Below are 16,307 nucleotides of genomic sequence, written 5' to 3'. Positions count from 1 at the left end.
CCCCCCGGCCCCCCCTCCGCGGCCCCCCCCCCCAGCCACTCCTCCCCCAGTCAGTAGCGCTGCAGGGGGTTATTGCGGTCAAAGTGTAGGACCCTGCATTTGGTCTTGTTGAACTTCATACCCTCGGCTTTGGCCCATTGATCCAGCCTGTCCAGGTCCCTCTGCAGTGCCTTCCTACCCTCCAGCAGATTGACACTCCTCCCCAGCTTGGTGTCATCTGCAAACTTACTAAGAGTAGACTCAATCCCCTCATCCAGGTCGTCAATAAAGATGTTCAATAGGGCTGGGCCCAGTATTGATCTCTGGGGGACACAACTAGTCACCAGATGCCAACTGGATGCAGCACCATCCACCATCATTCTCTAGCCCCAGTCATCCAGCCAGTTTTTAATGAAGCCAAGGGTGCACCTGTCCAAGCTATGGGCTGCCAGCTTTTTCAGGAGGATGCTGTGGGAGATTGTCAAAGGCCTTGCTGAAATCAAGGCAGACCACATCCAGAGCCTCCACCTCATCCACTAGGCTGGTCACTCAATCATAGAAGGAGATGAGATTGGTCAGGTAGGATCTTCCTTTCCTAAACCCATGTTGGCTGGGCCTGATTCCCTGGTTGTCTTTCTACATGTCACTTGATGACCCTCAGGATGATCTGTTCCATAACCTTGCCAAGCACTGAGGTCAGGCTGCCAGGCCTACAGTTCTCCAAGTCCTCCTTCGGGCCCTTCTTATAGATGGGCGTCATGTTGGCCAACCTCCAGGCATCTGGGACCTCCTCAGTTAGTCAGAATTGGTGATAAAATGATAGAGAGTGGGGCTTACTCAGTTCTTCCGCCAGCTCCCTCAGCACCCTAGGATGAATCCCACCCAGACCCATAGACCCAAACAATTCTATACTCTTATGATCATTAACTTCCTACTGCCCACTTGGGAATCATATCTCTTCATCTCCTTTCCTTAGAGCCTTCCTAGAACTGTGGAGTCAAGTCCGGGAGAGCAGACCTGTGTTGGCAAGAAAAGACATCCCAATTATTTCTAATAAGCTTTTCAGCTTATTCTTGAAAAGCTTCCAGGTGCAGAGACTCAAGTGCTGTTATCAGATGAACATGCTTTTCAAAAATTTACATTTTCAGACTATTTCCCAAACATCTCTTCATAGGAATGGCTTCTTTGTCCTGAAAAATTTATCCCTTCTCTGTGCTCTCGCCTACTTAAACAACAGTTAATCATTGTGAAAACTCAAATTTCACTGCTTTGGGTTAAAGAAGTACAAATGGTGTTGGTAACAGGGTCAGAAAATTTCTACCTTTAGCAATTCTTCCACTTAATGAAATTAATCTGAAGATTTTTAAACATGGATCTGCAGTGTAAATCATTCCATAGTAAAAAGACTCAGGAGTATGGAACTGGCTTTCTGGTTCTGTTTTATTTTCACCTTGTTCTAGGGAGGAAGGTTTATGGAAAGGTCGTGGTCACTTTTTGTATGTTAATCTCCAACAGAATGCCCAGCTAGTCTACCTCTAAATGGACAGAAAGCAATTGAAAGAAAATAACATTTTTTGGCAGAAAAGACAGTACCTTCAGGAGCCATGAAAAATTTATTGTGTATAACAGAATAACAATGATGTAATGGAAAAGGCTTGCTGCTGGTGATTTTACAACATCATACTGAGGCATAATGTAAGAGTACAAGTTAGCAAGACAATAATGTATTATTTAAAGTTAGTCACATAAAAATAACTTCTGAAAATTAATACAAAATACCAGGGAAAAGAATTTAAATGGGAAAAAAAAACCTTGGAAAACATCCAACAGTGGAACAAAAAGAATAGCACAATGAAAGCCAAAACTGATAATTAGTACTCAGAAGAGATCAAAGGCCTCAGTATTAAAGGCATTGCCTTTGTTCTTGGACAGCCATTCAAACAGTTTATGGACTGAGAAATATACATGAATAAAGCTTAATATTGGCGTGGAAATCTGCAAATTATTTTCCTGACAAATTTGCCAGAAATATCGTCTCAAAAATCTAGTGCTTTACTAGCTATCAGGAATACAAAGAAGATAAGTAATGTCCCATGCGTGACAAATCAAGCATTTGAAGATGCAATACTTGGGTTTATAGGGAAAGTGCACCCTAGGGAAAAAGAAACAGTGGCAAATTTTGAAAGCAATCAAAACCCACCAGCATATATGCTACCAGAAGTTCAGCTCTAATACAGTATATTTCAGGGTGAAGCTTAACAAACTACAGAGGAATAACACCTGTGAGGAAACCTAAGGTTCAATAATATATCTTAAGGCCAGGAAAGATCCACTGGGGGCCAAAAAGAAAAAAAAAAAGGTTCTTTCTGCCTACATGCTTATAAATCCTAAGTTATCAGAGCACAGGAAGTCTCATGAACACTTACAAATGAAAGCAACATTTCTTTCTCTTTACTCTTCTGTAAAGTGCTTGAGCAGCTTACAGATTTTTTAAAAAAATTGCTATCTTAAGGAAGACCAGTAGCTTTGAGTATCAGCAAAGAGAACCATATACATATTTTCTTTTCAATGAAGTGCCAAATCTGATATTCTTTACCACCCGCTCAAGTTGCCAAGCAGATAGGTAGCTGATTTGGAGGGTTTAAGCAATTTTATCAGTAACTTCAACTGCTGTTTTTCAGGTATAGCTTTGATTTGGTTGTACACCAGATCCATTATTCCAAAAGAAAGCCTGCAGAATGGGAGGATGCAGTACAAAAAAAAAGTGTTAGAAATGGAAGCAACACATACTGACCCCCAGTACTCCAAAAAAAAAAGGCCAGTTTCACTCTCCGAGATCAAGTTTTGTCACCTTGTATGCAGCTACTTTTGCAGAAATCGATTCATTAAGCAAATGGATGAATGCAGATCCACTGTCATAGAATCATAGAATGGTTTGGGTTGGAAGGGATAATGAATATCATCTAGATCCAACCCACCTGCCACAGGCAGGGACACCTCCTACTAGAAAAGGTTGCTCAAAGCCCCATCCAACCTGGCTTTGAACATCACCAGGGAGGGGGCATCCACAACTTCTCTGGGAAGCCTGTCTCCTTGTGCATTTTTCTCCAAAATATTTTAAAACATTGGGCAAAAAAAGTATGAAGTTTATCCTCTAATTCAAACTCCACAAGGGGAATCTGTAGAGGAAAATCACTTCAATTCAAGAAATGGTAAATAATATTTAAATTAAAAGTGGCTTTGGAATGTGGTTGATAGACTACATCAACTTCCAGCAACAACTGCCAAAGATCACCATCAACGATCATACTTTCTGGGTGTTCTGACATTTGCTGGATGGATTTTGCATGCCTAGACTCCGTTTCAATCTGCAAGTGATGAAATTCAGTGAGCTAAGTCCTGAAGGAACCAAAGATGTTTTGCAGACACACCAAAAATTACATATCAACTTGTGCTCCAAGTAGCTGCACACTGTCCTAAAATTTGAAACCAACAGTGTTAGTACATTCAAGACAGCTGAAAAATTGAGAAGCAGTATCTTTCAGTAAGGATACCCTCAAATATACAGCAATAGCTTTGCCATTGAACTTTGAGTATCAACTATATTTCCTGATGAAGTACATATTCCTATTTTAGTAGGGAGATCTTGCAGTGAGTCCTTGCCTTGAGGCAGAAATTGCTATGAAGTTTCCTTGTCATTTTTACCGAAGACAAAGTGGTTATTAACTCAAAACTGTATACAATTCAGCCAGCTGATCGAAGTTTCTTTGTGAAACCAAAGCTTCATCTAAACTCTGAACTCAGGAGATTTGAACTCACATGACCCAAAAGCTCTCATTGTAATGTCATTTCAACTTCTCTCTCAAGATGAGCAGACAATGACATGAAGAAGGAAGAGACACTGACATCCTCCAAACTTTTACTTAATCTCTTGAATAAATGTTTTATCTAAATGCTGATATTCATTTATGTCTGATCTCTAAATGTTAAGAGTTAACTACTTAATGTTAAGAATTTCATATAATAATCCACCTTGTCAGAGCATGAAAAAAGAAACTGTGTTACGGAAAATCACATGGAGATGGAACTTTATTTTCTTAGTTATAAGGTAAATTTAGTATAAGGATTTTTAAACTGGTATACGTTAAAAGGATTAGTAATCAGCAACCAGAAGGTCTTACACCTTACCTTTACATATCTTTTTTTTTTCCTGCCAAAGTCAATTATACATGAGATTCTAGTTAATTTTACATTGAAAGCTTCTCCCATAGTTGAGTTAAAACAGAAAATCATACAAGGACTGACTTCACTGAACAGTTACTGGGGGAAAAAACACTCCATGTGGTATTAATTAAAGGCTTACTTTATACCAGCATGGGGAGACTTTATCCAAAAAAGAAGACATGAAAGTAGTTTTAAAAAATGAAACACTGAATCTCTCTCAATGCTGAGCCAGTGTGATATTTATGGTGGGTTAGAAGGATCAAGCAGGCTACAGCTCAAGTGAGAAATGCCAAAATAATAATGAAATATATCAAAAAGGCCCATGTCTTAAGTCTACTTCAAAACTTATAACGATTTTCTGGGGTTTTTGAGTCAAACAATGTCTAAAAAACTTTACAGATGGAGACGAACGCTTTAGGAGGTAATCTAAGTCAATGCACGCTGAAGACATACATCTGTCTAATGGTCATATTTATTATTTCAATCCAGTCAATGAGAAAGCTAGGCAATTAAGATCATTTATCACAAATTTGGGAAGCACGCTGTCTGATATTCAAAGTACTTAATGCAATGAAGTTCAGTTAAATGGTTTTCTATTAACTTTTTTAGGCACAGGTAATTTCTGCAGCATGTATTTTTAAAACAGAAATGTTGATATGCAACCTCATTATTCTTTTCAGCTGCCCGCAGGATTGTCTAGACTTGTGGAACACAATAGCATGAAGGAACCATGGTTCACTTTAAGAAAGATGAAAGATGCCCTTCCATGTAGGCACCAAGTTTTGCTCGAGATACTTTAATCATAATTGCTTAAGACTAAGAGCATTTCTAGCAAATATGACCATCCTTAATTATAAAAGTAATAAGCACACAAGAAAGTGGTACATCTTATTCCAGAGCTTCAATGGATTGAGAAGGCAGAGGATTCAAAGCTATCACTGATGTAGTACACCTTGACTCAGCCAATAAAGTTGTCAGCAAAGCTAACTTTCATATAATAAAGGGAGAAGGGAGCTGGGCTCTATGAAATGCTTTCTCAGCATCAAGCTGGGTACTAACCACTAAAGTAGTTGATGCTTGTTTGATGGATGAAAGGGAAAATTACATGCCAGTAATTCCTGCTGTCATAGACCTCAAAACCTACCCCAATACCAGACACATTCAAGGACAAACATGATGGTTCCTTCTACCAGAAAATAAGGAGGCAAAAGATCAGCCAATAAATTCCTAGATCTGTAAGCCTCAGCTGAACTCCTTCCTCTACAAAGCCACATACAAAGGACTTCCAGATAATAAGAAGAATAAGAAGAGAGAAAGATGGTATATATAGTTGCAAAGAGGCCCCTGAAAGGAGGAGGGTGAACAGAGTATATAAGGAAAGACAGGACTGTGAAGTGGAAATTATCAGCATGCAGTTTTCTGCTGTAATTTTCTCTTTTCTCTGATCCCAAAACTACCAGAGGCACCTTCCACAGAGGTGAGATTATCTTGTTGTGAACTCCCATCCAGCTGCTGTTGCTCTTTGATGGCATGGAGAGACAACCAAAGAGTTTTACGGTAAGCCTCTAATACAGAAACCTCCTCTCTTTCTAAGGCATGGGACAGCAAGAGCCAGGGAACTCACATGCAGATGACTACTCTGAGCACACATGGTCAAGCAAAATTCTCTGATCTCTGGGGGACAGTTTAAAGCGCCAGCTTTCAATTTAAAATCATCCTGACAACACAGAAATAATCGTTTAAACTTCCAAGACCTTGAAGAATGGCATTTAAAAATAAGAATTGGGAGACATTTCAGAATAAGAATTTGAAGAAGCTCTTAACTTGGGGGATAGACAAGGCAAAAGGCTGAAATGGGAAGAATAGTGATTTCATTACCATGATTGTGCAGTAGGGACATATTTCCTGCAAAATCAAAGGTAGCTTCACCTTCAAGAGGTGCAAAATTTTGTCCACTTCTTCAGGAGAGTTCTGATGTATCTTATATTAACTGTAAGAGATAATGGATGCCTCTGTCAGAATGACTCTGCTCATTCTGTTCTTCACCCTAAAATTTAATAGCACGATCCAGGACATCAGGAAAGGAAGGGTTTAATATGAACTGGATTTCCTTTCTCATTAAGATTATGCAAGCCTGATGAAGCATGTAAATGCCTTCTGTACAAAATAAGAAATTCCAGATCTGCTCCATGGCAGTTCAGTCAATATTGTTATCCATTCACCTTTCCTGTGGTAAAAGAAGAGCTTATAAAACAATTGAAGAAAAATTGACAAAACCAAGAACTCCAGAGGAGGAAGAAATATTTAAGCAAGCTAAAGAACCTAGAGAAGAAAGAAAAGCCAGAAAACAGGTTTCAGATAGAAACCATGGCTCTCTGCTTTGTGCAGAATTCAGTGCTGATGGTTTAAGTTGTAACAGTGTGAACATGTCTAATGGATAGCTTTCTTCAAGAGTCTCAGGTTAAATCACACCAAGTCTGCAAATGCCAGATAAGATGGACACTGAAAAAATGCTTATGTGCCTGTAGCCAACAAGAATCCAACATATTAGGTAGGAAGCTCTGGATAGGTCCATTTGACTCAGATGTATCCATATTGCCCAAGCTGTGTTTCCAGACAAAAGTCCTTTTTTCTGGAATTGACTACCAGTCTTCTGCTTCTACATTTATCCAAAAGAAAAGGTGACAGAAAATTTGTAGTAAGTTGAAGATAAGATGAATTTGACATTTTAGTCCAAGGGCTTCTCGAGCACAGTTTCAAGAGTAACATTTCAGAACTAGAAGAGAAAGAAGTTAACTGTCTTACTTTCCTAATTCTTTAAGAAAAAAAGAGAGTTTAGGCATATCACTGTTTTCCTGATGCAAAGAGGTGTGGTATCATACACCATAACATTTTTATTTCGGAGGCTGACAAAATATCACCCAGAATGCTAGAATATTGCTCTGTTTAACCATCATTACAGAAAATAAGGTTTGTAGTTCTTGTTTTCACAACTGAAGCTTGTACTGTATCCTTCACTTTCAAAAAAAAAGTTGTTTAGAACAGTTTTTCTTTTTTAAGTTTACAAATGTCAATATGTTATAATCAGTAAATATGCTTTATACTAGCAACAAAAATAGTCAGCAAGCCAAATTCCAATAAAACTATCTTTTGCTTCCTTTTCCTACAATCTCTGTAATAAGACTGAAACATCACAGTACTGATTCAATTGTTGATTGAATGCAGCATGTTTAAATGTTTAACTCATCAAATGTTCCATCTTGTCACCAATTTTCTAACTATTTAAATCTGTCAGTATGGTTATTTTTATATCAAAGACCAATGATCCAAAGCCTCATGAAAAGTTTATGCCTAACTTCTTTTTAATTTGAGGACAAACTTGACAGATTAATATTTTTTCAGCCACAGCAGTATTACTGTAGTTAATTCTAATTTATGCAGTAGGTGTCTGATTTCCTAGTTTAACTGTCATACCTTGTTCAACCCATCCGTTTTGCCCGTATTCTGCTAAGACGCCAGGATTTTACGTGATGAGTATGTCGTCTGCATAACAGTGAACATTATATTCATTCCACAAAAATGCCAGGCAAATGTTCTTTACACCAAATGACTTCTAAAGCAAAATTATTCTGGATTTTTTAAATTGATTATGCGAAGAACAAATGACCAATGATTTGAAGATAAAATTCAGCGTATAAACGTCGTCACCTATGGCATTTCACTCTGATAAAATCGTAACGGCCTGCCAGATTTCATTGCATTCATAATTAGAATCATTACATTGTAATTCAGGATGTGTTTTTCATATAGATGAAGAGAATGACTTTTAATACACCCAAAGCTAGGTAAACCCAACAAGTCCACATATGCAAAACAGGTATCAGTTCAGATCAAAATTTATTTTCCTTTTCACAATGCAAATATAAGCCAAAATTGACACCTGAAAAAAAATTACAATACTACAAAGAATTCAAACTTCACAAGAAGTATACCGAAAGCAAGAGTACCTGTATGCAATTATTTTTAAAAACTGGCTTTAAAAAATTAACATCTTCATTTCATGGCACACAACAGTTAAAGGGGTAAGAATAGTCAACAAATCAACAGAAATGGAAAAAAAACATTTCGGAAGTTAGTATGCAAGAGTTTAAGGAAAACATTCAAGCTACCACAAATCTCCATTAGGCAATCTGTATTTATAACAAATACTTTGCCTCATAATTAAACATGTGTAAGCATGGTCTCACACAAAATTTCCATGCCCTGAAGTCTCATATCTCCTATTTTTCTTATGAGCATACTATTTCTAGACTACGACAGTCAATACAAACTGGAACCTGACTAGGTATCGTATGATATAACAAAGGACTCCAAAAGAATATCCCAGCATGGCCTTCCCAGTTTGCCCTCAGAGAGCTCCAGTGTTTGCACACCAGTTGACAAAGCACATCTAACTGTGCATGGCTGGAAATCAAAACTAGAATCTCAATTCATTTGCCCCATGTTAAGTCAACATTTACATCTAGATGGCCAAATAATAGCAGGAGGATTAAAAGAGCAAACTTACAAAGAGAACAGAATATGTAAGAAAAAATATGCTCAGTTTTACAGAATGTTTCAGCTCAACTTTACTTTCTAATTTATCTCACGTTTGTCAATAAAATTCAATATTCTGAATATTTTCAAAAATGCTTCATATTAAATCATAACTGCTTTAATCCAAACTGCTTCTGAGCACAGAGATGGTAGTTATTTAATGTTGGGCTATGACAGACATGACCTTATTTCTTATGTAATAAATCAGAGATTACACTTTTGGAATGCTGTCAAATTATTTCACACCTAGTGATTTTGCTTCATTGGACATCTGATACTTGCATGCATCATTTGGTATTTTTCAGCAGTCCCTGTCTGTAACAAAAGCAACAGTATAATGGCAAAGGAACTTTTCTGTGGAGTCTCTAAATTAACAAAATAAAATCAACTTACCATGTTCCACCCTGGGTAAAGGTAGTCTGTCCCAACAAATTCAAAATAGTGAGCAAAACCTTCTTTCAACCACACATCCTCCCACCACACTGGAGTCACGAGGTCACCAAACCACTGCAAAGACAGTTCAAATAAACAACCTTTAGGAAACCATGTTTATACACATCTCATTTACACAAAACACATTCTTCACAAGTTTTAACAAAAACAGTAGCATATGCCTCCCACTGGAACTCATTACCTGTTTTTTTCATATACTAATGAATTAAGCCTTCACAGGATGCACAAGTTACTGAAGTAAAACATTAGAAAATAACAAGAAGGGGAAAAGAAGCAATTATGAGAATATTCAGTGTCTACTTTAGTTATCTATAGTAGATGCTCAGCCAGGTTTAAGGGACTAATATACCAAATGTACAGAAAAAGTGCTTCCAACTCAACTAATCTGAAGCCATATAGTGAGAAGCTGGAAAAACTGGGAACCAATCTCCATATCCCAGACCTATATTTTAACATTTCTTTCTCCACCATGTCTGCCCTCTAGGATTTCAATACTACTGATACTTTGCTCCTTGGCTGGTTTCCTAAGGAAAACAGTTTTATACAATCACGCCATCGCTCCGGATGTAGAATTCAGACACGTAAAAGCAGGTAGTTGATGTCGCTTGAGGAACATCCTAACGGTCATGGTTGTTGGGTTGACAGTTGGACTTGATGATCCAACTTTAAATGTTCTATGATTCTATGATCTGAGACACCCACGCAAACCTAAGAAATTTCAGACAGGATTTCAAGGAGATTTGCACTCTTCCTGAAGCAACCACAGGCTTAGATATCCACAGGAGGTATCTAAAATGGCACAAGCCACCTGTGTTTATGCAAAGGAGCCCTGTCCAAGCTGACTGGCCTTCCAGCTCCCGCCACGTGCTCTTAAATTTCCTCATTTTGATCTAGATTTAGAAAGAAGAGCAGAGATGTCAAGGAAAATTACACTCCTACAAAAGTACATGAAGATCAGCAGCTGAAAAAAGGAGAAGGACCTAAACTGAGGGCAAAGCAAGAATGACTTGTGGATGTCAGTGGGATTTTAGAGAGAGCTGAAATGAGGAGAAAAACTCAAAGGACTTCAAGTGTCATCAATTCTTCTGTTAATGGATGACCCTGTTTTAAATTATTGTAATGGCTCTGCACAACCTGGATCATCACCAGTGTTAAGAGCACAAATACATACACCATTATGAAAGCATTTTTCAAACTCTCTGTAGTATCTTTTTTGCCAAATATCAAAACTTTCAGCAAAATTCTCTGCCAAATCTTTCCTTAATGTGATTAGAAATCAGATTAATTCATAATCAGCAGAGATAATTTTGAGCTTTCATGGAGTCAGAAACTCTGAAAATACATAGAAAGGGAGCAGCAAATAAGTATTCCAGAGGGAGAGACTCATGTCAGAGCAGAAGAGCTGCTGCTGACACTGTAATGAATGGACAAATAAAAGTAGAGTTGGCCAGTAAACTGTTTGCTTTCATGATGGTTGGCTTATCTGAAGGCTTTGTTTGAGACCTGAATGAAAGGTCTCACTTCTGTACGTGTCCTTGTGGAGCGAGAATTGTGCCACAGAGGGATCAATGCCTCAACGAGCATCTGTAGTGAAGTGAACACAGGGGCACCAAAGGGCAGACACACAAACCGAGATTACCAGACTGATACACAATGTCCAGTACATAGGATTTGAATGAAAAAAATGAAGCTAAACATCACAATGAATTTCACTGACAATCAACTTAAGAATTTAGAGAGAAAAGACGAGGTTGACAAAGTCATATTCGCACACTAAGTGAAACTAAGCTTAATGGATACTCTGTGACCATAATCTAGCTGAAGGTCACCAATAAATTAAGAATGTTTAACTGAAAAGACAAAGAAACACTAGGAAAGCATTCATAGAGATAATGCACTTTTCACAATTTAAAACATTAGAGTAGCATACCACCAAAGAAGTATGAAAGTTATAATAGAATAAGTTGTTTACATGATTTCTAATGACAAACAGACAAAATATAATGGTAGAGAGTTTATTTCTTGAATTACAAGAGGAACTGCTGAACAAATGTGAAACCAGTAAGTCGTGGTATGCTATCACTATTCAGAGAGAGTTTTTTTAAAAAAATAAAGGTTGTAAAGTTCATAATATATCCTCCTGGAACTCAAAAGAATTAATAACATTAATTTATGATGTCACAAAAGAGAATTTCTTACATTCCTTTGTGAGTTTTCCAGGTTTATTTATTAATGACACAATTAAAAGTATTCAGTTAATTATCCACCTAAAGGAAAAAGTGCCTTACAGGCATTAAAATAGCATGTGATATCAATACAAAAATGTAGCAAATTTGCTTAACTAGTCAGACATAGTTATGAATGTCAGAGACAGAGCACTACCAGCAACTACAATTAATGAAGCTAAGTTTTGCAGCAGAAAGGTGCTATTGTCTTCCAAGGTGTTATATGTCTGAAAGGAAAATATAAGCACTTAATTTATTTACATAATTGTTTATTTATTTATTTGTGTGTTTTACTATAGACACCATTTGCCTTAAAAGATCATTATTTCTTTTTGTTTTGGAAAACAAAAATGAATTAATGTGTATTGATTACCTACATTTCTTGTCTCTTTCAAGTATTATGTTCAGCCTGAAACACTGAAAGCACTTATTTTAAAGACACACTGAAAGGACAGTTTTTTCTACATGCTTTCTTTACAGATTATTAAAAAACTTTGCAATAGAAATTTTTAATTTTCCTTTTGCTTTTCATGTCTCTTTAACTCAATTTGTCACACCAAGTTTTGTGCTCAGGTGGGAACACTATCACAAAAAATCATGGTGCATAAATTCAAATGACTTCTTCTTCAAAGGCTGTAGGTGGGACTGATCTGTGATAAGAAAATAGAACTGATTATTACCTTAATAGTTATTTAAATAAATTATGGTAATTGTTTCAAGCTACTAACTTAAGCTGCTAGAAATACGTGTGTTTTGACCAATATCTCATTTGTTTTCGGCGGGCTTGAGGAGAAGCTTTTATGCCAAAACACTCCTTCCAATTACTTTTTTTTTTTTTAATTAAGCACCTAAAATGTTCTAAAAGAACACTCAAGCTGAAATATCAAGCTCCAGCAACTTACAAAATGCCTAAACTCAAGCTATCTGTGTAACTTTAATGTGTCCCTCCTAAAACATGTACCTAAAATATGTATCTTGTCAAGCATTACAGAGTGAGCTGTGAAGAAATCGGTCATAAAATTCTTTCTTACATGCTTTTTACCTGTATTTTGACAACCACAGAATTTCTTTCCCTTCTGCAATGCTGTCTCTCATTTTCTATCTGTCCTGAACACTGTCCTCAAGCACTAATAGCCAGCAGGTTTGCGAATTCTGATTTTAAAGACACATCTAAAGTTAACAATCCCAATTCTTAATATTAATGTGACTTTTCTAATGTTGGGAACAACGCTAGCAAAGCAATTGCTGTGTTACTTTATGTAACAAGGGTCTCATATAGGTCAGTTTGTTTCCTGCTCAGGTGTGTTCTATATGTCTTCAAGTCATGGGTTTAAAACCAAGGGGAATATGACACTGATAAAATTCTTTATAAAAAAAAAAGTATTTTAGGAAAATATATTTTAGGAGAGTTCCCTTTCCTCTTGCCCAAAATTTAAAAAAAAGTAATCAATAAATAAAAGGCAGAACCAGAGATGTGGTTTTTACTTTTAGTGGCACCAGAAGTGATTTTGGTTAATCTCTTACTCTGTGTGTAAAAATAAGTGAAGGGAACGAATATTTATGTGCCACCCTAGATTAGCAGGCAAGATGATGCACAGCAAAAGAAGATTAAAAATGCAGCAAATAATTAACAATTAAAGAGCAGAGGCAAGAGATCCTGGACCTCACCTGGTCTCAGTTCAAAACATTTTCAGCTCAACTAGCACTGTTTACAGTTCCTGCTCTATGCTATCCATAGCTAAGGTCTCCTTGAGGGCCTTCTGAGTACGGTAAGACAAAACCAGAAAAAAATAGCTAAATAAAGACAATACTGCAATGGAGGTGCTAGACAGTGCTTTGTGGCTAGTATTTTTGGAGGCTTTCTCCGTTTAAACTTTATGTGCAGATGAGCAATCCATATTCTCTGTGACTCAATTCTGCATCCAAAATGTAGAAATAATATTTCTGTCATCTGAATATTTTCTATCTGCTCTAGCTATCCAGTGAAGCAGCTGAGCAAGGATCTGATCTGCACGGTACTAAAACAGAAACCACAGCAACGTGAATGGAGTTGACTTTTAGTCAAGCAAACAGCACTGGAAGTAATATCAACATAGACACCAAGTAAACCTTTGTAATTTTAAGGTCACTGAAAAGCACTCTGTGATTGCACTGGTACCCTAAAATAAATTCAGATATAGTTTTTACCCATTTGATGATCCTCTAATATTCCCAGAATAATGCAAAAATTGAGAAAAAGATATCAGAATCAAATAAACAAACTTCTCAAGTAAGTGATGTGATAATTGCCCACATGCGAACTATAAATTGCTTTGGAAGCAGAGGAAATTATGAAAGCACTGCAGAGAATAACTGGAAGTAATGGAATGTCTTCAGAAAAAGGAAGACTTAAGCTGAGTGCTAGGAAAAAGTTATTGACCATCAGATTTAATCAAAAGGTTTTAAGGGAAGCAGTGTAACCCTGTAATCAGAAGCACTGACCCCAGCACTACAAAACACATCACATGGAAGATTCCTATTAATACTAACAGGAGCTGGGATTTGATGACCTAATATGTGTTTTCCACACCTGATTCCTTAGGTATTGTAATTCTTCTAGCTGAACAGTGTGCTACTCTAGTGTACTGCAGAATAAAAAGCATATAACAAAATCAGACGATTGTACTGAGAACAAGCCAGCAATAACTTTCAATAAAAATTTCATGTTTTACTTGAGGACTTCAAATTCATCGACAGTTTTAATGCAAAACATGAATATGAACCAAACATTATTATTATTATTTTCAGGTTCATCTACCAGAGCTCCATTGCAAAGGCTCCCTCTTATAGGGTACTTTTTATTTGCAGAAAGTGTTAAGAATTTGCATTGCCTTTTAAAAAAATACTATGTAAAGTCACAGATGTAAGCCATGCTGATTACACAGTAGGATTTCATTCATTTTAACCTGAAGGCTATGATTATGCCTCTTATGAGAGCAAGAAAGGGTTTCCTGCCTCTGTAGGAAATTTCTTCAATAACATTTGCATTCAACGCAATATTACTAAACACTCATAATGTGTTTAGTTGGAGATAAGATGATGGAAGAAATGTAAAATAAATTGTAATATGGGTTTATTACAAAGTTTTCTTACTGATACAAAAGTTTCTGTATACATAAAGACTCAATTATCCACCACTAGTGAACAGAGGGTCAAAACCATATTAAAAGAAAAGAAATTAAAGTATGTCTGTATGTGATGGAAGAAGATGACTACCAAATTGATTTCAGCCAGAACCTTTTTTGACATGAACATGAAATTCAGAATGAATCTGCTATAGTTCTGCAATAAATCATTTTCTGCAGTTATTAGTGTGTTTAGTCTACACACTCACACACAAACATACAGAATATAATCCCACAAAAGACAGGGAAGTTGTTCACTAGTTTTCTCTTCTATCCCCATTTGGAGTCTTCCCAGTTTCTGCACTGTAGTGTTGTGTCTTAGGGATCTCCGTCTTATTTCGTCTACAGTTACAATAAAAGTTGCAACCATTTAAGGGAACAACACAACCTCATTTTCAGTTCTGAAAAGGAATTGCATGGCTCCGACATTGCTGTCAAATATCTGAACTCCTTCAATACCTGATGACATAGCTCATGTACAATGACCATGGTGACATCCAGCAGGTATGATATAGAAGAAATGCTTGGATCTAGCAGTATCCTTTGCTCCACAAAAACACTCAGTCCCCAGTTCTCCATAGCAGCATATGGATGCTTAGGCACTGCTAACAGATCTAGAAACAGAAAAAAATAGATGTTAACTCGTGAGAGCTACCATGCTGAAGAACTATGGTAAGTAACACCATAAATGCATCATCAAAAGTATATTTTAAATAGCATATATGTATATTTTAATTCTCTAGTAGCGTTATTTTGGAAACATTAATAAAATATTCGGGTTTTTATGTTATGCCACTATCTGTTTCCATGTGATTATCACATTATTCATGTAATACAGTACTAGGTATTCTAACTGAAATTTTCTGTGCATAATCCACCTTATTTAAAATACCTTGTTGATTTACTTCCGGCTTTGATACTCTCATGTTTCCTACACCACATCAATGTAGTAACACAGGCTTTTACCCCAAGTATTTTCTATCTTTTCACTGAAGTAACTCCTTCATGAATATCTTGCACATCAAACTTATGTAAAACTGATATTAAGGGAAGCACTGTTTCATAACAACCAGAAATATGGCAAATTTCAGAATCATCAGTTGTTAAAAAACAAGGCATCTTCCAGTATGCACTATTGCTAGCATGCATCCTCTGAGAACAGGACCTTTGACAGTCACCTCTCAGCCCCACAGGCTGGAACACTGGTGCCATACACAGCTTCAGGAGTATTATTTCAGTTTTTGTATTCAGTAAGTGACAAAAATATTAGGAAGAAGATGGGAAGGTCCTTCATCAGGTCAAAAAAAAAACAATGTGTAATTTCTCTCAGTAGCACAAGGTTGAAGAAGACAATATTGCAGCATCTACTCATGTTAGAAAAATTTTACTGCAGAAGACTGAAAAGGAATTAAAATTGACTATCAGCTGGAAATGCACCTAAAACTACAGTAAATTGACATAGGGAATAAACTAATACACAAAGCTGATTCATGACAAAACCAACTAAAAGCCCAGAAACAACTTCTATGGTTACAAAGAAGCCCAGTGCAGGCCATGTACAAATCAGTCAGAGTTTTGGAAGCTACACTGTCGCACCAGCGTGGTACTCCCTCCAGTCAAACTAATTAGCCTGGCTTCTTAATTAATTAGCTTGGCTGCCACACTC

The 16,307-nt window shown here is 36.9% G+C and overlaps 1 protein-coding gene across 1 annotated transcript in view; it reads right to left on the bottom strand.

Moving 5' to 3' along the window:
- The window catches only part of TRHDE (thyrotropin-releasing hormone degrading enzyme), a gene marked incomplete at its 5' end in the record, with an annotated part of 177,635 nt that overhangs the window by 115,257 nt on the left and 46,071 nt on the right, over positions 1-16,307 (bottom strand). Inside the window, 2 exons of the mRNA XM_009876674.1 lie at positions 9,193-9,306; positions 15,101-15,255. Coding sequence (XP_009874976.1) covers positions 9,193-9,306; positions 15,101-15,255 — 269 coding nt within the window. The remainder of the gene's footprint in view (positions 1-9,192; positions 9,307-15,100; positions 15,256-16,307) is intronic.

This window comes from Apaloderma vittatum, unplaced genomic scaffold (genome assembly GCF_000703405.1).
Source record: "Apaloderma vittatum isolate BGI_N311 unplaced genomic scaffold, ASM70340v1 scaffold1719, whole genome shotgun sequence".
NCBI lineage: Eukaryota > Metazoa > Chordata > Aves > Trogoniformes > Trogonidae > Apaloderma > Apaloderma vittatum.
The sequence above is the reverse complement of the archived record's forward strand: the minus strand, read 5'-3'. Positions and strand labels throughout refer to the sequence as shown.